Source organism: Macrotis lagotis, chromosome X, assembly GCF_037893015.1.
Source record: "Macrotis lagotis isolate mMagLag1 chromosome X, bilby.v1.9.chrom.fasta, whole genome shotgun sequence".
NCBI lineage: Eukaryota > Metazoa > Chordata > Mammalia > Peramelemorphia > Peramelidae > Macrotis > Macrotis lagotis.
Genome location: NC_133666.1, coordinates 622,936,185 through 622,962,114, shown reverse-complemented (window position 1 = coordinate 622,962,114; position 25,930 = coordinate 622,936,185). Strand labels below are relative to the sequence as shown.

Here is a 25,930-nt window from a genome sequence, read left to right as displayed (position 1 = left end):
ATTTGGCTTTTAAAATCCTTTAAACTGATTTATGATAGTTAACATTGGCCTTCATATTCCTCATAGTCACTTCATCTCCCAATTCTGTGCCTTTTCACTGGTTGACTCCCATGCCTGGAATGTTCTCTCTCCTCATCTCCATTTCCTGGTTTCTTTCAAGTTTCAGTTCAAATCCTAACACTGCAAGAAACCATTCCCAGCTCCCCTCTCAAAGCTAGTGGCGAATCTTTGAGACTGCTTCCAGTTTATCCTTTAGATCACTTGTATGTCCATAGTTGTTTGCATGTTGTCTCCCCAGTTACAATATGGGCAGGGACTATTTCTGCCTTTTTTTTATTGCCCAAGCTCTTAGCACAAAGCCTGTGCAATATAAATGCTAATGATTTGGAAAAAGTTTATCAATAGATAATAAACAATCCTCTTTGTAGGTCACACTTTGTGGATCATTAAAACCCTAGAATACTGCAGAGCCTCCTAAAAGAGGACCATAATTCAAGATTATGGTTAAACTATTCATATAAGAAAAACAAATGGGAAAAGAATCTAGACTATGATATGCAGCTAGATAGCTGATGCATAGAAATGGTCCATCAGTACATTTATCTTGGAAAGAAAATGTGCATGGACAATGATCTATAGCAAGAACTTAGGGGAAGAGAGCAGGTTAGGTTAGCTACATTTGATAAACTGAGCAATATGTTTAACCACCACAAAATTCTTGAAACAAGGGCCCATCTTTTTTACCACCAATATTCTTCCATTGATGCTAAATTACTCTGAAACAGAAATGGAGAAACATATGGTAAACATGAGTAGTACATTTCACATCACTAAGAAATGCATGCCATTGATATAAAGGATATCATTAAAATACTATGGACTTGGAGAACTGATATAGGAAAGATATCCTTCCTCTTTTTGACTGAGAAGCAAGTTATATAGCATGCAGTATGTGCTTGTTGTACTGGCTTTCCTTTAATTTTTTCAAATACCAGGAAGGGCTTAAGGAGAGTGGTCTGTGAGGGAATGGGTAGAATTTAAATCAAAACAACTGTTCTGAAAATGAAAGCAACATCAAAGAGGAGTTGGGCTAGTGACATGACAATCAAGATACAACAAATAAAGAGTATCCATTATCTGTGTTTTTCTCTGGCCCCTATAAGTTCAAAAGATCTACTGGAAGGTCCAACACAATGGGTAGCCAATGTAAACTATTTCAGCATGAGGTATGGATGCAATCTGTCTCTGAATTTCCCATACTAAAAAAAATTACAGATCTGATAAATATTAATGAACAACTCATTTTTATTTGGGAGGTTTTCATTTGTACCCTTCACTATTCTGTCATCACCAGCTTTGTTTTGTTTCATTTTCTGAAAGGCTTATCTCCCCCCTTTCCATTAACCAATACAACTCGTTAGATATTACTCATTTTCTTCAGCTCATCTATCACAGGATTCAGAGCTGAAAGGAATTTTAGAGATTATCTAATCCAGCATCTTTCAAAGTGTGACTAAGGATGCATAAGGGTACCCAAGACCCACTTAGTTGGTTCATGAGGTAGTCAAAACCTCCAGTGCCTGGCACACAGTAGGTAATTAATAAATTTTTATTGACTGAAAATGACTTCCATAGTATTACTGTTTTAATTTCTAATATGATAACTATCAAGAGATATAAACTGCATAAAGAGAAGTGTTTTGGGAGTAGTCAGTAAGTATTGGTTGGGTAAAATGAGGACCTTAGGCCAAAAAGTTCTCAAACTGCTAATCCCTACCTCCTGAGATTTAAAAGAAGAGGTCACTGAAATTGAGGGAAGTGATTTGCTCAATATTATACAAAGTAGTAGCAGAGCTGAGATTTGAATGCATCCTCTAATTACAAATGAGATGTTTTTTTATTATACTATGATACCCTTTTTCATAGCACACATAAAATACTGAGTTTTGTTGGTTTTTGTAAGACAAATCATTATTTACAGAAACCAAAACCCCAAAACTTGGAAGGGAGAGAACCTCTGACAAAGTGCACTTCTGTTTATCTTGTTCCTACTTTGGCAATGTATCCTATGTTTTCAGTAATCTAAGTCATAATTTTTCCATCATAGTGATTTTTCTAACTAGTTTGCACTCAAAAAAAATTGCTTGGTGATTTGATCTTGATGACATTTTGATTCTAAGAATTATTCCACTCCTAAATGCTGGAAGAGGAGACCTAGCAGCAGGTGTAGGCAACAGCTGCTTTTCAACTCCCAGTCTGAATGTTGCAACTTCAATCACATGACCATCCTGCACAACAGCAGCACTAGCAAATAAGTCCAAGAACCAATAACAGGGGTAATGAAGCAACACCCAAAACCTTGGATAATTTTCAGGAAATAAAACTGTTGGGGAAACAAAGGAAAAAATGAACATTAGCAGAATTCTGATTTTTGAAACAGATTTAGTATTGGTTTGGATGATAAAACAGAATTATGCTGTAGGGAGTGGGTTAAGGTAGTTTTTACCAGGGAGCCAATAAAGGTTTGACAAAGGTTTCTGGTGACTTCCACTGCCTCTCCTCGACCTTTCCCTGGGTTTTGTGCTCTTCTCACTGCAAAGATGGCTGCTGACCTAGGCAATTGCCCCTGCTTTTCCTGAATTGACTTAAGGGCATTAAGATAACAGTATGATTAGAGGCTAATAATCAGATCTCTTTTAATCTCTTCCCGAACTCATTTCATGGCTGTCTGAGGAAGAGTCAGACTGAAAAGGGAATTTAGAGCTTTAGGCAGGATCATGACCATGAGTGATCACATTGTCCAGATCATAATGGAGATGGTTCCTTCTATCTCTTACACTGGAGGAAGTGGAGATGGTGGTGCAGAACACTGGGGAAGGGGAAGGGTGGTGCCAAATACTTAACAGTAAATTCTGGGAGCAACCAGATGATTCAACCCAGCTCATTAGAATGCTTTAGCATACATGTTGCACAAGCCAGAGATCAAATCCTCACATATTTTCCAGAGAAAATAGGAGACCCGGGGCGGCTAGGTGGCGTAGTGGATAAAGCACCAGCCCTGGAGTCAGGAGTACCTGGGTTCAAATCCGGTCTCAGACACTTAATAATTACCTAGCTGTGTGGCCTTGGGCAAGCCACTTAACCCCATTTGCCTTGCAAAAAAAAAAACTGAAAAAAAAAGAAAATAGGAGACCCTATCATTTCAAGGATAGCGTTATTAGTCATCTAAGTATCCAACATTTTTGCATTTGACAGTCTTCAATATTGTTGCATTTCTTTTAACAGACAGCCAGTTGTTGACAAGGAAGAGACCTCTGGAAATTTGGGTATTTGAAGACAGTCTGGAATGGGGGGGGGGGGAGAGAGGAAGAGTCTTAATATACCCTGGAAGTAGGGACTGAGTGATATACTCCAAAATCATTTCAGATGGCACTCTGCTGTCCCTCTTAACTCCAGTTGGACAAGGTTGCAACATTAGAGAATAGAGCAAGAATGTGAGAGGAAGGAGTAATGAGCCCAAGGCCTGGCAATCTAAATCCTGAGCCTGTATAATGGAAGTCACATTAAACTGAGAAACATCTTAGTGTTAGCAGTATGGGCAAGTCATGGTGGGTACTTTTCATGTAGCCTGGAAGCCCAGAATAAGAAGAGTTTGAAGAGATGCAATAGTACAACCACCATGGACAATAATGGGCAGTAACCACTCCCTAAGGAACATGGGATGTGGCATATTGGGCCTGACCTGGAGCTCGTATTTTCCACCTGGAAGTTCAGACACTCATCTTCTAGGTAGCAAGCTTTCCTTGAGGGAAGAGATAAGTAATTCAGCATGGACTCAGGCTAAAATCTGCCAGCTTGAGTCCATTATAACCAATGGAGAGAAAGCCATCCTTCCCTCTCAAAAGGGGAGGGGAGTGGAGGCTTTATAGCCAAGCTTAAAGGAGTATGAATGAGTCCTCCAACTCACCTTGGTTAAGAGACCAAATAAAGTAATAGAGACTTATAGGCTGCAGAAAGCATTGGCTTTGACTTAACAACACTCAGGACATCCTTAATCAAATACATCATTAAACATTTACTATGTGCTCACCACATAGCAGATAAACAGTGCCAGTGGACAGGCTACAAAGACCCAATGAAACAGAACCCCATTCCCTGCTCACCAGGGGCTCCTATCCTATTAGTATGAAAACCAAAAGAAGCTGAATAGTCCTAGGCCAGTATATTTGGAGATTTTCCATATTTGTGCCTGTGCAACACTGCCATCTGGTGACAGTTCTCTTGGCTAAGCCACTGAGAGAGAAGTGTGTGAACTGAAAAAAAGATGTGGAAAAAATAAAACAGCTGTTCCAAGGCTATGGGGAAAATGCTGCCTCTGTTTCTGCAATCTTGTTTAAGGGGGTCAGAAAGGAGCTTCAAAGATGCGGTTGGTCATCTTGGAGCTAGAAAACTAGCCTGAATGTGGTAAAGGAAAGTTTGGACAGAGAACTAGCTAGTCACTAAATAAGTTTAATGAAAAAATATATTGAGTGTTTGTGAGATTTGGTTGAGCTAGAGGATTCAGAAGTGATGTTACTTAAAGAGAGAGAATAAATGAGCATTCAAGGGAGATGGTTTGAAGGAGAGGAATCTATGACTCGAACAATGCAAGGATAGAATGGAGACATGCTTGAGTATGTGTAGCCTGACAAGAGAGGGGCTTTAGAGGAGCTGTAAAGCACCTAGGAGATTCAACTTTATTAACAAACATTAATTAACCACTATATACTACAAAAATAATTTCAAGAGAGACAATAAAAATGGGCAGAATGAGAAGCCATTAAAAAAATGACACCTGACTTGTACTCTGAAGGAAGTTGGGGGAGTCTAAGGACATGCAAGTCAGCCATGTCATGCAGAAAACACTTAAACAAGGGTCAGAGGTGGAAGATAGTGTTTACCGGGAATGGGACTAGGTCTGCTTGCCCTGAATAAAGAATATGAAAAGAACAATATGAAACAATATTGGTTTTCAAGGTTAGAAGTTTGTATCTTATCTTTGCCCTTTTTCTGCTTAAGCAGGAGAGTAAGATGGCTGAATTTATGTCTTAGCATTATGAACTGAACGGCTGTGAGGAGAATGGAGTAGAGTGAGGAGAAATTGGAGATTCTGAGTGGTTATTTTAATAGTCTAGTGGAGAAATAATGAAGGCCTGAAATAGAGTAGAGGGTACTTAAGTGGAAAGGAGGGTTGGATTAAAAAAAGAAACACAACTGACAAGTCTTAACAACTGGTTGAGTCTGGGGGATGAGAGGAAAAACACATGGATGTGAAATTTGGCAGGGTTGGGAAGAAAATAATGAATTTTGTTTTGTATGTGGCTGAATTTGAAATGGCTATGGGACATTGAAGATATGCAGTAGGTAAAGACAATTTAAGCCACATTAAAGCTGAGATTTTGGTCACCTGCAGAGCTGACAGAGCTGAGGGCTGAAACCCTGGAAGCTAATAATGTCACCAAAAATGTATAAAAACAAGGACAAAGTTTTAGGGGTTGCCCTCATTTACTGGGTGGGAAGATGACTTCCCAGCAAAGCAGACTTAAGAGTGATCAGACAGGTAGGAGAAACAAAAGAGTGAATAACATCACAGGAATCAAGGAAGAATGATGTCCAGGAGTGCTCCAAAGTGTCAAAAGCTGAGGAGAGGCCAAACAGAATGAGGTCTGAGAAAAGGTCATTGATAGTAGTGTAAGATCATTAATATCCTTGGAGAAGGCAATTTTAGTTAGGTGGTAGGATAAGAAGCCAGAAAGCAGGGGGTTGACACATGTATGGAAGGTGAGAAAAGAGGCAGCAAATAAAGATAAATCTTTTCCGGGGAGTTAGGCTAAGAATATAAGAGGATGGTAGGGAGAAGTGAGGATTTTTCCCCCATTTTTAATATTATTTTAATGCAATAAAATTACTGAATTGACATTATTTAAATCAATTCCCACAAAAAAATCTTCTACCAGTCAGAAACTTTAATGACTTCCATAGTAAAATTATGTTAAGTATGTGTATAACATTAAGTTATCTAATCCAATGAAGATATAAATGTGCCCACATCTCCTATGTCAATAATGTCTCAAATTAGCTACATAGGTTAACTGTGATATCAAATATACCCTCAGTAAAGAACAAAACACAAACCCCCCAACATTATTATTTGGCATTATAACAATTTAACATTCCCCTAAGGCATTGGCATGTACACAGAAAGCTTTTGTCTAGGAGAAAAGATTTCTTACAGAAATCAAACATCCCTCTGCTAGACAGATTTTTCAGGCAAAGCCTGAGCTGTATATATTCTCTTAATCAGAATATGTTCCCAAATCAAGTGAGGATTTTTTAAGGAGGAGGTAAACTCAGGCATGTTCTCAGGCAGTGGCAAAGAGAAAGTGAATTAGGAGATATTGGAGAGAAAGGGTATAATGAAGTGAGCAAGTTCCCAGAAGAATGGGTCTGGACTGAGAGTAAAAATTAAAGGGATCCAATCTAATACCTCATTTTACAAAGAAAGATACTGAAGCCCAGAAGTGGAGGGACTTAAATTCAGGCAAATAAATCAGGTTCACAGCTTAGACTAGAATATAGGTCTTCTTATGTAGCCCAAAAGAGGGAGTGAGATTAGGGGGTGAGGAACCAAGAAACAGGGCTAGAAAATTCACTTAGGTTCAATTTAGCTTGCTCCTCTCTAATGGTCTCACATAAGGTTGTAAATTAGTTATCTATATACCCATCATCTACTGCACTGAGCTCCATAGTATATCATCACACCCCGCCCCTCCCCAGCCCTGTGGGTAATATGCAAGTTGTAGAGGAGTCTTGTGTCTATGATATTGCTGTCAATTCCGAGTCCAGTGGAACAAACATTTTAAAAGCAGTTACTATGTGCATAGTACTGATGATAGTGACAATCCTGTCCTCAACATTGAACTAAGTATTCAAGTAAATCAAACAAGGTGATTTGTGGGGACACTACTTATCACTGACTGAATCAGAGAAGGTCTCATGGAATTGGAACCTGAGCTGAACCTTATAGAACTCCTAAAAAGGGGCTAGAAATCTATACAAATACAGAGGCAGGAGATTGCATGTCAAATTTAGGAAGTGACTGGTATGCCAGTTTGGCTAAAACTAGTATGTGAGGAAGAGTAATATGAAATAACCACCAATTAGTTATTATTATCATCAATATACCTATAAGTAGAAATTATGGAGGATCTTAAAGATCAGGCTGAAAAATCTTCATTTTTTCTGAAGGTAACAGAGAGCTATTAAAATAAAATGTCCATATTGGACAGGTAATATGGTCAGACTCATTCTCATAATAGTTTTGGTAGCTTTATGCAAGATGAATTGGGAAACAGAAAAAAAACAATTAGAAACAGTCCAAGTTATAGGTGGTGGCAATTTGAGTAAAATAGAGGGGATTTCTTTTTAGGTAATTCTGGAAGATAAATTAGATTTGTTTAACTTGTGGGGTGGGGGATAAGATTTGAAGAGAAGGAAGAATCAAGAAAGGTGATAAACCTGGATTATTTAGAAGATGTGAATTCTGCTTTTAGTTTGAGTTTGAGATGACTACAAGACATACAGGTGAGAAACTGTTGTAGGTAGAAATTTCAGTGGCTCCCCACAGCCTCTAGGAAAAAACAATACTTTTAGTTAGCAGTTAATGCCCTTTATAACCTGTCTTTACAGACTGATTTCATGTTATTCCTCCTCACCCTCAGTCATACTAATACTCCAGCATCCTACCCTATCTCAATCTCTTTGAAGAGACTGTCCCCTCACTTCTCATTTCTGTCTCTACCTCTATCTGCAAACTCAACTCAAGGGTTATCTCCTACAGGAAGACTTTCCTTTTTGATCTCCAGAGGTTTTGGTGCTCTTCCTCCCTTTCCATAATCACTCTGCATGTATTTTACAGATGCCTATCTGAATACACGTTATTTTCCCCAAGAGGAATAGAGGCTCCCTCCAGGCAGAGACCATCTTGTTTATCCTTTTGGCTTTGGTCCTATCAGTCCTGAGCTAGCTGAATTGGTCTGTCTGCAGGACTGGAGTTCAGGAGAGATATAGATGGGTGGGAGCCAATAACACTGGAGTCTGCTGTGTGTTCACAAGCAACCATTGTTCCTCACAACCCTGCTGCACTGCCTTTGTTCTGGCTAACCTCCAAGCCTGGAATACAGCTTTGTTCACCTCTGCCTTTCAGAATCCCCAAGTTCTTTCAAGGCTCAGCTCAAGCTGAAGCCTTTCTGTTCCTTCCCTCAAATCACATCCATTTATTTTATAAATAACTACAGATGCATGCAGTCCAGGCCTGTTGGACCAGAAGCTTCTCAAGGGCAGGGACTGATTTCCTTAGTCTTTGTCTCCCTAAAATAGTCCAGAGTATTGGGCACACAGCAGGTACTTAATAAATGCTTGAAGACTGACTGAAGGACTAAGGTAAAGCTTTAAGGGACAATTCACACTTGCTACAGGAGATGGATGATGATTCAACAAAGCAAACTAGGGAATTAGAGACAGAAGAAACTGGAGAGAACAACAAAAAGAGCCAAGAGTATAAATACAGAAAGAGGGTAGGATCAGCAGTGATGAATTCTGCAAAAGAGAGAAAGCATGAGGAATGAGAAAAGGCCATTAATTCTGTAATTAAGGAAAGAAGTGTTAAACTTAGAAAGAGGAGTATGAATTTCCTAGTGAGATCCATGGTCAAATTTGCATGGAGTTAGGAAGTAGAAGGGCTGCTCATTTCATCCTTCCCCCACCCCTCAAACTTGAGCCATACATTCTATGTTTTTGTCATAAGGGTCTCACACAGGGACCTCCTAAAGCTCCTTTAGGAGACTGACCAGGACATGCTGGCCTATTCCTACATCTTCATCCACAATTTGGAAAAAGAAGTCATTTTCCTATCTTCCACCATCTTAGAACAATGCTCAGAACACACACACATGCATGCACTTTCACATCTCAATCTCCTTGATTTACAGATGAGTAAACTGGGGCCCATAGAAGACTGTGAGAATTGCCCAAGGTCACACATATAATAAGCAATATTGTCAGGATTTTTAACTCAGATCTCTGACTCCAAATCCAGTGTTCTTGGTATTACATATACATATTGTCTTACATAGTCATCATTCTGTCAACTATGTATCCCAATAAACAGCATTCTAGAACTTGGTAGACAGATGATAATAAGATCAAGAATTATAACTGGAAAGGAATTTATAGGTGATCTTCCTATTTCAATACAGCTGAAGAGGAAGACAGATATGATGAGGTCCCAGAACTTTCCATAGATCCTAGATCAGATTCAGGAGAAAGGCAGGAATACCTGGGCAATCTGAATCCTGAAGAAGCATTCAGGGGGCAGGCTCGGCATAAAGCCGGAGTGAAGAGTGGCAGTGTACTGCCCACAAAACCACCTCTGCTTTTTTCTAGGTATCCCTCCCAGCAGGATTTGGGCCCTTGCTTGGGGCAGACCTCAGAGGCACTTCTTGGTTTCAGATTGGCTTCCCAATAACACCTTTCTTCTTTCCTACCAGCTTCCTTCCTAAGTGCCACTACTGTGTCTAGGCTACTCCAAAAACAAAGAACCCAATTTCCCAGTATCTCTCCACTCCCTGTCCCTAAGGTGGTAACATATGTTTTCTGAAGGGGTTTTTGATGCTCTAACTATACAATGATGGATTGGGGGCTTGAGAGGTGAAGGTCAATGAAAAGAGCAAATGAGAGGAAAATTACAAGCATCACAAAATAAGTTTGCTCTGGTATTCAATGGAATGTCATGGGAATTTGGTCTCTCAGCTCTTGACTCACTTCCACAGTATCTTTTTTGCGGGCCAAAGACCACTTTCCTTTCTGTCCTCAAATTTGCACCCCACCTCTGTTCAATAAGGAAGTCTCCTTCTAAGACACCCTTATCCTCAACTTTTCCTTTGCAATTATAAGGGAAGACTGGTACACAGAGGGACTAATATAGGTCTTTGATGGACAAATAGGACATAACTGAGAGTAATTTATGTTTTAGAGTTATCCTAGATGAAGAGTCTGTTTGATCCAATGCTGCCTCCTTCATAAGGGAAGGCTGCTTCTCTATGTGTGGTTGCTCACTGCCTAGAATGACTCCTCTGGTGTTCAACAAGCCCTGAACTCCGCAGAAAGGCTTTCCCACATTCCTCACATTCAAAAGGTTTCTCTCCAGTGTGAATTCTCTGATGCTGAATGAGGGTTGAGATCAGCCTGAAACCTTTCCCACATTCACTACATTCATAGGGTTTCTCTCCAGTATGAATTCGTTGATGCTTCCTAAGGCCGGAACTCTGGCTGAAATTTTTCCCACATTCACTACATTCATAGGGTTTTTCTCCAGTATGAATTTTCTGGTGTCTGATAAGGACTGAGTTCCGACTAAAGGCTTTCCAACACTCAGTACATACATAAGGTTTCTCTCCTGTGTGAATCTTCTGATGTCTAACAAGGTGTGAACTTTGATTAAAGGCTTTCCCACATTCATTACATTCATAGGGTTTCTCTCCAGTGTGAATTCTCTGGTGCTGAATAAGGTGTGAGCTTCGACCAAAGGCCTTTCCACAATCATCACATTTATAAGGTTTCTCTCCAATGTGTATTTTCTCATGTTCGATAAGCTCTGAAGCCTCTTGAAAGATTTCACCACAGGTATCACAATGAGCGTCTTCTTCAATAGAAAATCGCTGATTTGTAATATGGTTTGAACTAAGATTGAAACTTCTCTCAAATTCATCAAATTCTTGGCTTTGCTCCCCTATGGAGGCTGTCTGGTGGATTGCTGTCACTGGTCTGAAACCCCTTTCCAAGGAAAGGGATCTGTTCAGGCTCTCCTCCCCAGGTTTTCCCAGTTGCCTCTCTAGCCTGACCTCGTGTTCAAGAGTTTCTACAAAAACAGGTCCCTGGGAAACTTCTTCTGTGTGTCTTTCTGAAACCAACCACTGAGATTCCACCTCTTCAGAAATTTCCTGCTTTAGAATTAACTCCTCATTCATAGTCCTGGTTTCATGATCTAAAATAAAAATGCAAAGATTATTCAATACTCAAAATCTGAGACAAAGACCTCACTAAGACAGAAACAGTACAATCTCAATGAAACAAAGATATTTTTTCCCTTCAATTTTAGTTTATCCTTTTCCCAAATTTATTTTCCCTGTATCCCATAGCAATAAAAAAAACCACGACAAAAACATAATGACCCATCTTAATAGAAATCTCATTATGAGTAAACAATGAGAAAGAAAAGGATGAAAGAGACATAGTAGACCAAAGTAATCTGAAAGACAGTGAGAAAAAAAATGAAGGTAAGAAGGGTGGTCAGGGCAATAGAAAAACCAAGGAGATAGAGCTCAACAGGAGTATCAGGGATGAAAGAGGACTGATGCTTTCATACTTCTCAACTTTTGTCCCGAAGTCCTTAATTATACTTCCTGCTTTTTCACTAAATTGATGATGTTAATATCTTGAGTAGACTAAAACCATTTTGAGAGGAGCTATCCTTGACTTCTATTCCTCTATTCATCTCAATATACTTATTTACTCTTTCCTTCTTCCCTTCAGTTTTAGAGGAGACTTTCTCCTTGATAAAGAAAATCCATATCTTGGATCAAAAATCCTATTTGATTTCAATGAATATATTTTTTTGAACATCAATGAATTCAATTAATAAACATTTATTAGGTACCTATTAAGGGTTAAGGTAATGGGGGAAAAAAGTAAAACAAATGAGAGTTGCAGGCCTCAAGGAGCTTAGATCCTATTATAGGGATAAGGTTTGAAAGGAGTAAAAGAGATATCACAATAAGATGGTCAAGCAAAATTTAAGGAGAGAGAGAAAACAACTCATTGTAGGAACTGGAAAAAGCTTTAGAGAGAAGGTAGCAAATGAGTTAGATGACTCAGACACATACAGCTAGAAAATAAACAACAGTTGTATTGGAACAAAGAGTACGTGAAAGTCATTCTGGCTTCCTCATTATTTGTCATTCCTCATATCCAATCTGTGGCCAAAGTCTTTTTGATTTCACCTTTGCAACATCTCTGGAATAGATACCCATTTTTCCTCTCCTCTGCCCTCATCACCAGGTCTGTCTGTCTTAAGTCTTTCTCCACTTCAATCCTTCCTCCATTCAGCCATTAAACTGATTTTCCAGAAGCACAGGTCTGCCTATGTCACTCCCCTCCTCCCCAGCTTTCAGTCTTCTAACACTTTACCCTTCAAACTGGTGATATACGGCTCTTCCTATGAACAAGACACTTTTTTCTTGGTTTCCAGCATTATCTACAGTTATTCCCCATACCTGGAACATTCTCCCTCCTTTACTTCCAACTACTGACCTCTCCTTGGCTTCCTTTAAATCACAACAGAAGTTCCACCTTCTAGAGGAAACTTTCCCAACCCTTAAACAACTTTAATTCCAATGCCTTTCTTCTGTTAATCATTTTCTATTTATCTCATATATAGCTTGCTTTACATATAATTGTTTACATATGTTCTCCCCTATTAGAATGAAGTTTCCTTGAGGGCAGAGATTGTCTTTTAACTCTCTTTGTATCCTCATTGTTTAGGGCAACGCTTGAATTATTAATGTTTACTCATGTAAAGGGAATTATGTGAAATCATGCTATAATAAGGGTGGTAGTTAGACTTTAAGAAGGGTCTTAAATTCTATTCCCTAAAGAGTCTGTATTGCATCCTTTAGATCTTTCATCCAATTTCCCTACTACTTCCTAGTTGGTAACTTACAATATATTCTAGTTTACCCTACACTACAAAATCTTGATCATGCCACCCCTTCATATCATCCTTACCTTTAAATCTCTACTGCAAAACTCTCTGGGTCTATCTCTTCATAATCCACTTAGTTCTTTGCCTCCTTCAGTCTGATTTCTGTCCCACTTCTCTTCTGAAACATTGATTATTAATAAATACAATGACGTTTTTTCTGTCCTCAATTTCTTTAGTCTCTCTGTAGTGTATGACACTGTGGACCATTCCCTGCTTACTACTTCTTTTCCCTTGGCTTTTAAGACACACCTTCCTGATACTTTTCCCATTGTCTACTTTTTCTCTGTCTTTTTTATTGGAACAAAGAGTTCCAACGGTTCCTTGGCTTCCTTTAAATCACAACGAAAGTACCACCTTCTAGAGGATGCCCTGATATGCAACCCTTAAAGTTAGGTGGTACTCTAAACTCTCATATACTACATAATACCTTCAATTATTGTTTTTATGCAGGAAATGCCATATGCCACATCTCATTAAACTTCCAATTGCCTGTTGAACATCTGTCAGTATGTTCTGCCAGCAACTCAAATTCAATATGCTCTAATCCAAACTCATTTAGCCTCCAAACCTGACCTTCCCCCCAATTCCTCTATTTATTTTAATGGTATCACTATGCCTCCAGTATTACTAAAACCCAATTTTTCTATCTGATTTAAGCTACTCCATACAAATACTCAAATTAATCTTTTTCCCTTCTAATCACAGCAACCATCCTAATTTAGGCCTTTATCACTTCTTATCATCAAATCTCATCATTTATAACTGTTAACAACTCTGCAAGTTATCCCCTTCCAATCCCCCAGTCTCAATAGTTCAAGACTTTGCTTTTCTTACCAGGATGATATAATAGCATTAACTGGTGTTAGTGCTGTCAGGCTCAACTTCTGGACACTGACCTCCACAATGATGTCCCAATATCTTAAAGCAAGCTTAAGAGCAAGTCATTCCTCTGCTAAAAAAACTTCTAGGAAAGATTTACATGAACTAATATGAGTGAAGTGAGTAGAACCAGAAGAACATTGTACATAGCAATAACAATATTGTTTGATCATCATTTATGGTAGACTTAGCTCTTCTCAATAATATAGTGACCAAAGATAATTTCAAAAAATTTGTGATAGGGGCAGCTAGGTGGTATAGTGGATAAAGCACTGGCCTTGGAGTCAGGAATACCTGGGTTCAAATCTGGTCTCAGACACTTAATAATTACTTAGCTGTGTGGCCTTGGGCAAGCCACTTAACCCCATTTGGCTTGCAAAAACCTAAAAAAAAAATTTGTGATGGAAAATGCCATCCATATCCAGAGAAAGAATTCTGAATTCTGAATGTGGACCAAAGCATTACTATTTTCATTTTTAAAATTTGTTTTTTTCTTTCTTGAGTCTTTTCCCTCTTTGTTCTCATTCTTCTTTCCCAAAAACGACAAATGTGGAAATATATTTTAACATGACTATGCATGTATAACCTATTTATCAAGTTGCTTGTTTTCTTGAGGAAGGAGGAGGAAACGGAAGGAAGAGGAAAATGCATAATTCAAAATTGTATAAAAAATGAATGTTGAAAATCAGATGCAATTGGAAATTTTTTTTAAAAGCCTTATAAGATGTATCCTCTCAGCAAGGACATACATTGAGGAAATACAATTAAAAATGTTACCCATTCAATTTGAAAAAAAAAACCCCAACAAAAAACAAAACACAAACCCTCCCCCAAAAACTTCCAAGGACTCTGAATTGCATTACAAAGGATAAACTCCAAACTCAAGCCCAGCACAATGGGATTCCAATAAATCAGTTCAATCTTATTTTCTAGTATTTTACCCTACAGATAAACTTGGCTGATTTCAGGCTGGTCCTGAGCTAGCCTTCTCTTTTATCTCCTTTACTTTGCTCAGACTAATATTCAGCCTTGGAAAAGACATTCCCTTACTCTCATTTGTTACCCATTCCTTCAATACTCAACTCAAAAAATTATCTACTTCATGAAGTCTTCCTTGACTGTAGCTCTCATCCTTTACCCCAGGTAAAAGCAATCTCTTTCCTTTTTTTCATAACACAGTTTTGTACTACTTCTTTGTATCCCAGTTACTGTATATGTAGATGCCCAGATTCTGTCTGTCAAGGTTTGTCAAAAAAAAAAAAAGAGGAAGATGAGCTGGGGAATGCAGATGGATGAAGAAGTGGAAAGGAATACAGACAGTGTAGTGAGGAAGGGTAAGGGAGTTCTATTTCTCCTCTGGACTCCTTATAATTTATACCATGCATTTTGTCATTGCCTTTCAAATGTAATGCAAAGACCAATAAGAGAAAAAGACAGGTTTGATGTGACCTTGAGCTGGTTACTTTTATGTCTATATGTCTTAGTTTCATTGTCTATTAGATAGAGATATATAACTTATACTATCTGTTTCATAGGGTTCTGGTGAGACTTAGGCTAAGTCATGAAAGCTTTGGAAATGAAAGGCTTTATAAATACATGCTATATCCAAGTTCCATCAAAGTTCTACTGTCAAGAGATAGATTTTCAAAGTCTATGGCAGCAGAATTACATGTTTTTAACAAGCTAGAAAGGTTTCATGCATGAGCCCAGTTGGAATGTCTATCTTTTGTTGGATGATCTGCATAGACAAATTGAGCAAATTTCATTACTGGGTAGGCTAAAAAATGATTATTTGGTTACAGCAACTAATGGGAGCACAGAGAGGGTGGAATGCCTGCACCAATGAAATCATAGATCTGTTAAGTCTTTAAGTCCCACTAAGGAGAATGAAGAGAATACCTTGTTGGGGATCCTGGAGGGAAACCAGGGTTCCATGGTGAAGAGATTCAGACTTTGTTCTTGAAGGGTCACTGATCGGGGGCAAAGCAGATGACTCTGGCACTGTTCCCAGGATTGTCATCTCTGTCGCTTTCTCCTCTGACAGCACTTCTGATTGCTGGACAAAGCCTGGTACCTGGGAGACCATTAGGAACATGGCAGATGAGAACAGGGCTGAGAGGAAAGGGGAAGTCTTCCATTAGCATAGTGTCAGAAACTATCTAGGGCTCTAGGGAAGTTTCCATTTTCCTGGGAACCTGGAGCCAGAGGTATGCTTAAGGGAAGAGAGTACCAAAGACAACAAAGCACTGGTGAGACATGAAAGCATTCAGGAAGGCCTGGCTCATGAAGATAGATAATGCTCAAAAGTGCAGGACTGCAGGCAATAGAAAGGATTTAAGAGAAACCCTGGATTCTATTAAACAGAGAACATGCATAGGGAAAGTATAGATCATAGATTCAGAATTAGAAGGGATCCCAGATGTTGAGTTTAATCCCTAAGGAAACTGAGGTTCAGGTTAAGTGATCTGCCCAGAGAAATATAGGCAATGTCTGAGGCAGACTGTGAATACAAGACTTCCAGGTCTACTGCTCTAACCCCATGGAAATGGCAGAGTAGGTTTATTGAACTCCAAAGAGACAACTGGGAGGGGTTTCAGCTACAGGAGATGTGGGTGGCATCAACATAAATGGCATTTTTTCACTTCCTTACAATTGCCCTTACCCACATTTTGAGAAAAATCATATTCCTATGTAATCTGCCTGGTCCTATTTGAAATACACTCCCTTCCTTGTATCATTCCTGCTTTAAAGAAGCTCCTGTTGCCAACGATGGTTCTGAAAATTCACTATGCTGCATCTTTCTGGCAAGTGGATCCATGACCACTGCCTGGGAGGAATTTGTTACAATCCTTTTGTCAGCATTCATGCTTTGACCACTTCTTAAGGCAAGGAGTCTCTAAGTTGGTAAGACAGGACAATTTCTGATTTTTTTTGGAAAAAAAAATAAACCTAAACATTAGCAATCAGTCATAGAATCTCAGAGTTGGCAGTGACTGAAGATAATCTTGTTTGACCTCTTCATTTTGTGAGGACGTAAAGTGGAAAAGAAGAAAAGTTAGTTTGCCCAAGGTCACAGAATAAGCAGGTAGCAAAGCCAGAATTCAAACTCAGCCTTATTATTAAAATCTAGTTTTCTTTCTAAAGTAACAGGCAGAAACCATATAGTGTAGAGGCAAGAGGGAGCTTTAGGGAGTCAGAAGACTGTTTCATTTTAGGTTCCTTCTCTGGGTTCCATTCTGAATCGACGACAAATCTCTGAATGGGAATCTTTTAAGCCCTTGCCCCACATATATTTTGTGATCTTTTGTCTTAGTACGTTTTTCTCCCCCTTTCCCCTTCCCTGTCCTTCTGGCCTTCCTGAGGTACATATATCAGTGGTACAATGGAAAGTGCTGCTTTGGAGTCCATCAATAATGGAGTTCAAATCCTGGCTTAGCCCTTTCTATCCAAGAACTAGCTCTAAAGCATGGGGTGATCCACCTGGCCCCTCTCAGTTAGTTTCCTTGTCAGTATATGATGACATAGGAGGGTTCTTACAGCTTAAATCCATGAATCTTTAAAACTTAATTCAAACTCTACCTCTTCCATAAAGTTTTTTAATTCATCAGTAACAACTAGGCTGTGACTATATATTGTGTTTTGCAGACTTCATCATGAATTTTTGGTGTATTAGAGTACCTGTGTTTACAGCTTATCTCTCTATTAGAATATGGGCTTAGCTAAACTTTGTATTACACCCCTTCCTGCTACAGAGTGAATTGGTACTCTCAAGGAGCTAATGTACACAATGAACTGAACCTCCCCCTCACAGGTTTCAGTTTACCCATATGTAAAAGGAAGAAGTTGGACTAGAAGCTCTATAAGGTCCCTACAGAGCTAATGATCAGGGTTTCTCTGGTTATTTGCCTTTCCTTAAGTGCTCACTGAGGAAAACAAGAGGAGCCCCCTTCACACAACAAATTCTACACTGCTCTCTCTACTACCATAAAAGAGCTGCAATCTGCATTGGTGGTTTTACTCACCCTAAAACAATCAATCAATCCACAAATATTTACAAGTCTTTTATATGTACTAGGCACTATGCTGGGTAATAGAAAGACAAAGACAAGAGTGAAAAGTCCTTGCCCTTGAACATTAGCTAGGTACAGACAAAATAGTAACAGGTGATGGGAGTAAGGAGAAGGATCAAGAAAGACTTCCTATAGAAGGGAGACTTGAGCTAAGCTTTACAAGAAGCTATTTCACATTTGAGAAATGAAGGTAAGGAAAGAGTACATTCCAAGCAGAAAGGGTTCCTGATCTCCATGGAAATGAACTTAAGGAGTCAGATTCACTATGCTGACAAGGACCAACATAACCTTTCTGGGTTGTGGAACCAACTGTATTGAATAAAGACTAGAAGGGATTCAACAATTAAGTATTTATTTAATAGGTTCCAAGCATTACTGTTTGCATTTCTGTAATATGTACCTATAACATTACACATACTATCTATAAAATATTTCTTTTTAAATGAGACATTTAAACATGCACAATTTATGAGAAAGAGTTGCCATCTTGAAATATTTCATTTGGACTATAACCTTGAAAATTAAAAAAAAAATTTTAAATCGATATGAGCACAGGAGTCTCAACTTCTGAGTTCCAAAGCTAACACACAAACCGGTCAAACTTCAGTTTTAGAAAATTAACCCTCTAGTTCCTTTATGCTTTACTCTTGACTCCGTATATTTTCAACCAACTTTTTTCTAATTTTTTTTTGGCAGAGATTACAAAGAACTCTGGTTCTAGGGATTTGGCAGAATTGCTATGACATTAAAAAATCTTGTTTTGCTAATGTTATGAGCCTTGCTTGAAATCTGTGTACAGATGACCTTCAAAAAGTTTTAAAGCCTCGGAATACCTCTAGCAGAACATTCAAAGAGAAAACATTAAATTTGATACTGAAATATAAGATTTGTGTAAGTATGACAGCTTCAAGGCAGTAGTCTAATTTTAGATTTCAATATTTTCACTTGGCCCTGAGAATCCTGGTGAAATGGACCCTTTAAAAATTTTCAAAAATCTACATGTACATCTGATACAGCAATATCAATTCCTGTTGTAAGATACTGTAAAAGTGCAAAGCATCTAACTAAACATGTAATTACAACAATTAAAAGTTAAAATTAAAAATTAAAGAGATAGATCAAAGGCTACATTTCATTCAGAAAGTTCTGAAGTGTATACTCTTACGAATTAGTGCTAATATCTCTTGGTGTAACATTGGATGGATAAGTTTTGGTGCAAATGGTGATGTACTTTTCCAAATCCCCTAGTGGTTTCTACTTGTACTTCAGCAACACACAGTCAAGTCAGAGCATACAGATTGATGGTAGTGTCTAAAACTTCTAGTATCTTCTTTGTTATCAAGTAACCAACCTAAAAGTATGAACATGGTATTTTCAAAGGCAAAAGTTGTTCTAAATTTCAAGTTCCTTAGAGATAATTGCATTATTTAGATATTTTGCCATAGGAATTAAATTTCTTCTTGTTTTAGTTTTATAGATCATGGCTCCTGAAAGTCCTAAGGTACTCCCAGGCAAAATCTACCATGAATTTTTAAGCTGTGTATACAATGTGTTTTAAGAAGACCATATGCAAACAGTGAACACAAAAGCACAAAGCATCAAGGAGATCATCAGATTTAGGAAGAAAACCAGAAGGAAGCAGGTTTCCCTCAATCTAGGTCTTGTATGTCCAACCTGCAAAGGCCTATTCAATGGCCCTGCTTCACTTTTGTAGTTGTGCTCATGCACTGCATTCATGAATGGATAGTGAATTCTGTCTGTGGCCCAAAAGGAGCTTTTGTTGAATGAGATCAAGAAAAGCTAAAAGGTGGGGCAGCCCCACTCTATGTCTTCCAGTAGGAAAGTACAATTATTTGTAGATATAGCAGAAGTGATTTCTGGACAGAGTGACCCTAAGAGTCTTTCCAATTATAAGATGCTGTGGAAAGCTGAGCTTGGAGAAGACTGAAGGGGAAATTTAGGGAAGAGAAATGTAGGACCACTTGTTGGAGATGAAGCAGAAAGGTTAGATGAGACAGTCTGAGATTCTATAAACAATGAATAAAGTGCCAATTGACCAGATTGGTCTGTGCTAAGAAGCCTCAAGTTCAGAACCCTCTTAATCCTTGGAAATTCTTCACCTGAGTCTAGAATCTCTTGAGCGAGGCTCAGTTCTGGAAATATCACTATTTTCAAAGGGATAATATGAAAATAGGTAAAGAAAACATTCACAGAAGGCCTTGGAAAATTTTTCCCTTTTCTGAGTAGAGACTGACCAGCACAATGGAAAGATTCACTCAGAAACAAGTTTGCCTCTACTAGGACCTTAGTTTGTAGAGTGCACCCTTTACCAAAAGAAGGGAACAACTGTTCTGTGACAATTCCACAAAAAGCAGTTCTATCAATGTGAAACCCTGTTTCTAGTTAGAGTCAGAAAGCTCAGGGAACTATGTACAGTCTGAACAACAAACCACAAAGGTAAATTCAAATAGGAAAATCAAAATCTGCAGGCCAATTGTATACAGTATGTTGGGTGTGACAAAAAGAAAATAGGAATGTGGGTTGCAGGACAGATAGAGAATTAGTTTACTTGGGGCGAAAAGGAGAAATGGCCAGTTCTAGGAATTGCTTCAGTTGAAGAAATGCAGAAATAAGAATAAGAAGTGTGTCCAAAACTCAAGAATCAAGATTGTTTTAAGGTTTACATCCTGAAGGCAGTGGTTTGATGAAAAGGGAAGCTAGTTTACCTTCCTCCTCCCTACCCCCCGCCCCAGAAAACCCTGCCTCAAACGAAAGGCCTATATCTGTATATAGCAGCTCTGTTCCTGGAAAGGGACCATACCTGATGAACTAAATGTGGGGCTCCAATTTCTGTGGGAAGTTTGCTCTGATTGAGTGAGTACCTGCTCTCATATAGGGACACACAGATAGACCCACATGGTAAGAACCTAATGCTGAAACAAATACACTCTCAGAGACCCACAGGCAATGCCCTTCAAAACCCTTTGGCATTAAAAGACCTCTACAAAATGGTCTATCAACCTTTATTGCCCTCTCAGTCATAGATCACTAAAGTCAGAAGAGACCTAGGAGACCATCTAGTTGAAGCAACAAAGTTACACATCTAGTAACATTCAAACCCAGAAACCTCCAAGGGTTCTTTCCATCATTAGCCACATGAACTCTCCATTACTGCCCAAAAGATTACTTTCTAGCCTCTAAAACGTATCTGCTATTCTCTTGCTAATACCATCACCCTTCCTTGTCTCCTTGATTCCACTCTCTTCCAATTCCTTCACACATAGCATTAAATCATTCCCTCTCTTTTCTTCAATCTCTATCTCATTTCATTCCCTGATTCCTAGTCAGGCCTCCCAACCCTCATCTCTTTGTCCCTTTCACAGTCAGGAACTGTCTATTTTTTGTTGCTGTATTACCAGCACGGCTGCTGGTAAATGCTTTAAGATTGATTCTCCTCTCCATGCTTCTCCACAGGCCAGCCCACCCGGCCTGGAATGCTCCCTCCCTTCCAGATCCAACCCGACCTTCAAGTTCCTCAATGAAGCCTTCTGGGATCCTCCCCAGTCAGGAATGAGCTTTCCACACAGATCTCCTAAAAGCACTCGGTTTATACTTCTCTAAAGTACTTATATTGTAATTGTTTGTTTTTCTAAAAGGACCCGGGATTTCTTGGAAATAGGGAGATTCACCCATGCAAAACCAACTTTTCCTGCCTTTTCAGGACTTGCCAAGGTAGGGCAGAGTGGGTGCAACTCAAGGTGAGCTCAGTTATCTGACCCGAAGATTAAGGGGGGAGAGGAGGCAGGGCACTGGGTTATGCTGGGCAAGTCCCTTCCCCTCTCTCTACCTCAGCTTCCCCATCTGTGGAACTCAACACATTTTGTCTCCCTTCCTCATAAATATTTTGAGTAGATGTTGTTCCTATTTTCTTTTTTTTTCCACTTATGAAGAAAACGATGCAGATAGGCATTAAGGGCCTCGCCCGTGTGAGTGTCTGAGGCCGGATTTGAACCCCAGGTTCAGCCCTCTTTCTAGCAGCAAAGATAAGAGACTACGAAGCGCGATGCCCCGGTGCGAGGTGGTGGCAGGCCACGGCCCGTGCTACGGGATCACATTATTTAACCTAACTATGCCATGCGCTGGCGTGGGGGCAGAATGCAGCCAGGTGCTTGCAGTGACTGCCAGGGGGTCGGGGAGGTGGTGCGCACTGGGGAGGCCCCCGCCCCCCTGCCCCCGGCCCGGCTGACCTGCGGCTCGGCCCCCTGGTCCCGCTGCAGCCGCAGCCGCAGCAGCAGCTCCACGCCGGCGGCCGCTTCGTCCCCGGAGCGCGGGCTGCGGCCCCGCACCCAGGCCTGCACGTCGGCCGGCAGGATGGTCAGGAACTGCTCGAGCACCAGCAGCTCCAGGATCTGCTCCTTGCTGTGGCGCTCGGGCCGCAGCCACTGGCGGCACAGCTCGCGGAGCCTGCGCAGCGCCTGGCGCGGGCCGGCCGCCTCCTGGTAGCGGTACCAGCGGAAGCGCGGGCCGGACGCCGCCCAGGCCTGCGGCGGCGGCGGCGGCTCCGCCCGGGCCCCGAAGGCCGCCATGGCCCCGCGCGCGCGCTCGATGGCGGGGTCGCCGCTTCGCCGGCGGAGCTCGGGGGTCAGGCTCGAGGGGCCGCCGGCCGCCAGCGGGATGAGGCGCGACGAGCTCCGGAGCCGGGCCCGGACTCAGTCTTCCCCATGTGGGAAATGGGCGGGCCGGGCTCCGGGGCGTCGGGGCCACGCCCGGGGGCGTGGCCTCCCCCCGCCGGAAGTTCCGCTCCCGAACGCCGGGGCTTCTCTAGGCCCCGTGGAGGCCTCCGCGACTCGGCTGTCCGCCCAGCAGCCCCACCCTCCCTGCGGAGGAGTCCGAGCAGAGCGAACCGACCTGACCCTTCACCCCACTTCCGCCCCACCCTCTCAGTGGGACCCGGAGCCTGCGGCCCCTCCCGCTCAGACACTTCCCCCTAGCCGCGTCTCCGCGTTTAACATGATCTCCCCAGTTTTTTTTTTAACGAAACACATTTAAGTTTGAAGAAATATTTTCGTCTCTTTAAGTCTAGACGTGAAGTGAAGATAAAGAGGGCCCTGCTTTGTAGCGTCCCCCGGTTTCCGAGGGGTCCCCAAGGGCTCCGCGCTCGACCCCGCCCCTCCCCCAATCCCTTGCTTTGCGAGACTCCGCTTCTCTCTTACTCTGAGCTCCGGAGCATCCCCGGCCCCCTGGAGGAAGGGTGGGCAGGATGTCCCTGTGAGCCATTCTTTGGCTTTGAACTTGGAGTCAGGAAGCCTTGAAATGAAATCTACTCTCACCTATTCATCCTGGCTTAACCTCCTTCAGTCTCAGTTTTCTCTGGCAAATGGGAGTAATAACAGCCCCTGTTTTGAATGCATAGAGTGAGGATAAACTTGAGACATTTGAATAAAAACTCGCCACGATTATTACTCAAACCAAGTCACAATGTATAGATTTAAGATTGGATCTTAGAGATCACCTAATATACTCATTTTATGTTATTTTTAAAATCTACTTTGAAATGTTTTAATATTGACATTTGATAGACTTCATGTTTTTGTCTTTTTCACAAAAATCCCAAATTTCCTACTGTACATCTAACGGTCTAGGTTCCCTCTAAACTAAAGTCTTTATTAGAAAATGTTTCATTTTTAAAGTTTCACATTATTTGGAGATATGAGTTGTGACTTATGAAAAGAAATTCTTTGATCTCTGAAACATTGTTTCATTACGAATTCTTGGCTTCCTTCTTGAAGTGTATTTTTCCCCCACACATGTGGAAGTTGAGGGAGATCTTTTGAGATATTTAAAATCTCTGGTGGAGATAACATTAAGAAACTACAAGTTTACAGATAAAGAAAATGAGTTCCAGAGGACTGACCTATGTAGAAAGTTCAAAGCCCGAGTTTGAACACTGGTTCTCTGACTTCTAAGTGCATACTTCCATTGTACCTTGATTTCTTCCTTCAATTCGTATAAAGTCAAATATCTTTTCCCTTTAAATCTATTTCCCCTTAGATTTCATACCTGTAATGAGGAAATCATATTTCTAGCCACTCATGTTCCAGACCTCAGTGTCATCTCTGACTTTTCCCTATTCTTCACCAAACTCCCTCTCCCCTCAATATCTAATCAGTTAGTAAGTTCTGTCTTGTTGATTCTATCTCCACAATATCTTTTATATTATATTATATTATGTTTATTATATTATATATTGCATATTTTATATTGCATTATATATATTGTATTGTAATATCTTCTCTCTATTCATGCTGCCAATAAACTAGCTCTCATCCCTCTTGTTTAATTTTTTTTAAATATCATTTGAGTCTCACAACAAGCTATTCTATGTTGGTGCTATTAACATGCCCATTTAAAAGATGAAAAGATTAAGGTCCAGAATGGTGAAGCTACCTGGCTAGAATCACATAGGTAGATAGTATCCAAGCTGACATTCAAGCACAAATCCTGTTGCTAGGGCCAGCACTATAGCCATTTTGCAGGCTATAGGTGCAAGGGGAAAAGGACATGGGACCTTGCTTTTTAATTTCTGAGTTTGATGATCCAAGTCCTGTTGCATAGGGGAGTCAATTCCATCTCTGGGTTTCAGTTTCTTTCTTTGTAAAATGAAGGAATAAGGCAAGTCTCTCTTGATCCAAATCTCTAAGTTTTCTAAGATTTCATTAACCTTCTTAACCTCCTTCTTGTTTATTTTGTGGTTAGATTTATCTAGTTCTGAGAGAGGGAGGTTGAGGTCCCACTTTATTAAAGCTTTGTTGTCTATATCTCCTTGTAATTAACTCAGTTTTTCCTCCAGGAATTTGTATGCTATACCACTAGGTGCATACATGTTTAATAATGATATAACTTCATTACCAGTGGTGCCTTTTAAGAAGATAGAGTTTCCTTCCTTATCCCTTTTAATGAGATCAATTTTTGCTTTTACTTTTTCTGAGATCAGGATCACTGCCCCTGATTTTTTTATTTCAGCTGAGGCATAATATATTTTTCTCCATGTTTTTACTTTACCCTGCATTTATCTCTCTGCTTCAGATGTGTTTCTTGTGAACAACATATTGTAGAATTCCTGTTTTTAATCCATTCTGCTATCCTCTTCCACTTCATGGGACAGTTCATCCCATTCACATTTACAGTTAAGATTACTAATTCTGTATTCCCCCCCCCATGCTTTCTCCATTTATAGTTTTCTCTTTTCTTTCTTCTTATTCCTCCTCACCAAAATTTTATTCCCTTTCCCCTTTAACTTTTCTTTTAAAATTTAACTTTCAGTTTATTTGCATTTATACCTTTGCCTTCCCTTTTATCAGTTCTTTCTTCCCTTATCTTTCCCTTTCCCTGTAATTTAGAATAGATTTTTAAACTTAAGTGGGAATGCATCTTATTCCTACTCTGGGCCAAATCTATTGAATAGAATTTACTCAGTATTTCCACTCTCCCTTCTTTCCCTCTAAAATTATAAATTTTTGTGCTTCTTCACCTGGTGTTATTTATTGCTCACATACTATTAATCAGGTATCATCAATGACAGTTTGAATATTTGATTGCTTGATAAGCTCATATTATTATCATATTATCATCACAGAATGATTCCTTGATTGCTTGTTAAGCAGCATTTTCTCAAATTACATCAAATTATCATTATAATAATTTTTTTTACCTTACCCCCCCTTTTCAAGCACCCTCCAAGGACACACAATCCCCTCATGAGTCAATGGATCATCCAAAGCCAAATCATTTCATGAACTATTTGTACCCCTCCCCCGGGTCTATTTTCTCACACACTTTACCCCTGCTCCTCCCCACCTAGGGTACCCCTTGTTAAGTGAAGCATGGATTAAGTCAAACCCTGATTTAATTAACTACAAGAATCTTAAAGGGCTCTAAATATTAGGAAGCTCTTGGAGGTCTCATTTGAAAACTTTACAAATGATTGTAAGTTATAGAAGACACTGACTGGAGACCACTGAGTTTATGATGCCCTCATCAGACAAAGTGCTAAACTTTTTCAGCCCAGCAGAATTAAAGTGGGTGAAAGCATAATGAGACACTTAAGTTTAAAGTTAACATC

The 25,930-nt window shown here is 40.0% G+C and overlaps 1 protein-coding gene across 1 annotated transcript; it reads right to left on the bottom strand.

Annotated features, from left to right (window-relative positions):
* Nucleotides 1-1,281: 1,281 nt before the first annotated feature.
* On the bottom strand, nt 1,282-22,394 carry LOC141499452 (zinc finger and SCAN domain-containing protein 26-like). The gene is made up of 3 exons (XM_074202160.1): nt 22,056-22,394; nt 15,638-15,812; nt 1,282-11,083 (listed from the first exon to the last, which is right to left on the bottom strand). Exons 1-3 carry the CDS (start codon nt 22,392-22,394, stop codon nt 10,152-10,154), a joined length of 1,446 nt encoding a protein of 481 aa, XP_074058261.1. The 3' UTR covers nt 1,282-10,151.
* Nucleotides 22,395-25,930: the final 3,536 nt, after the last annotated feature.

Bases quoted from the DNA above. Each gene is read 5' to 3' on its own strand.
- LOC141499452 (XM_074202160.1), bottom strand. From the start codon at position 22,394: ATGGCGGCCTTCGGGGCCCGGGCGGAGCCGCCGCCGCCGCCGCAGGCC. The intron at 15,813-22,055 runs GTCAGCCGGGCC...ATGGTCTCCCAG, and splicing joins ACCAGGGGGCCGAGCCGCAG to GTACCAGGCTTTGTCCAGCA. The intron at 11,084-15,637 runs GTATTCTCTTCA...TTTTTATTTTAG, and splicing joins CCTCCAGGATCCCCAACAAG to ATCATGAAACCAGGACTATG.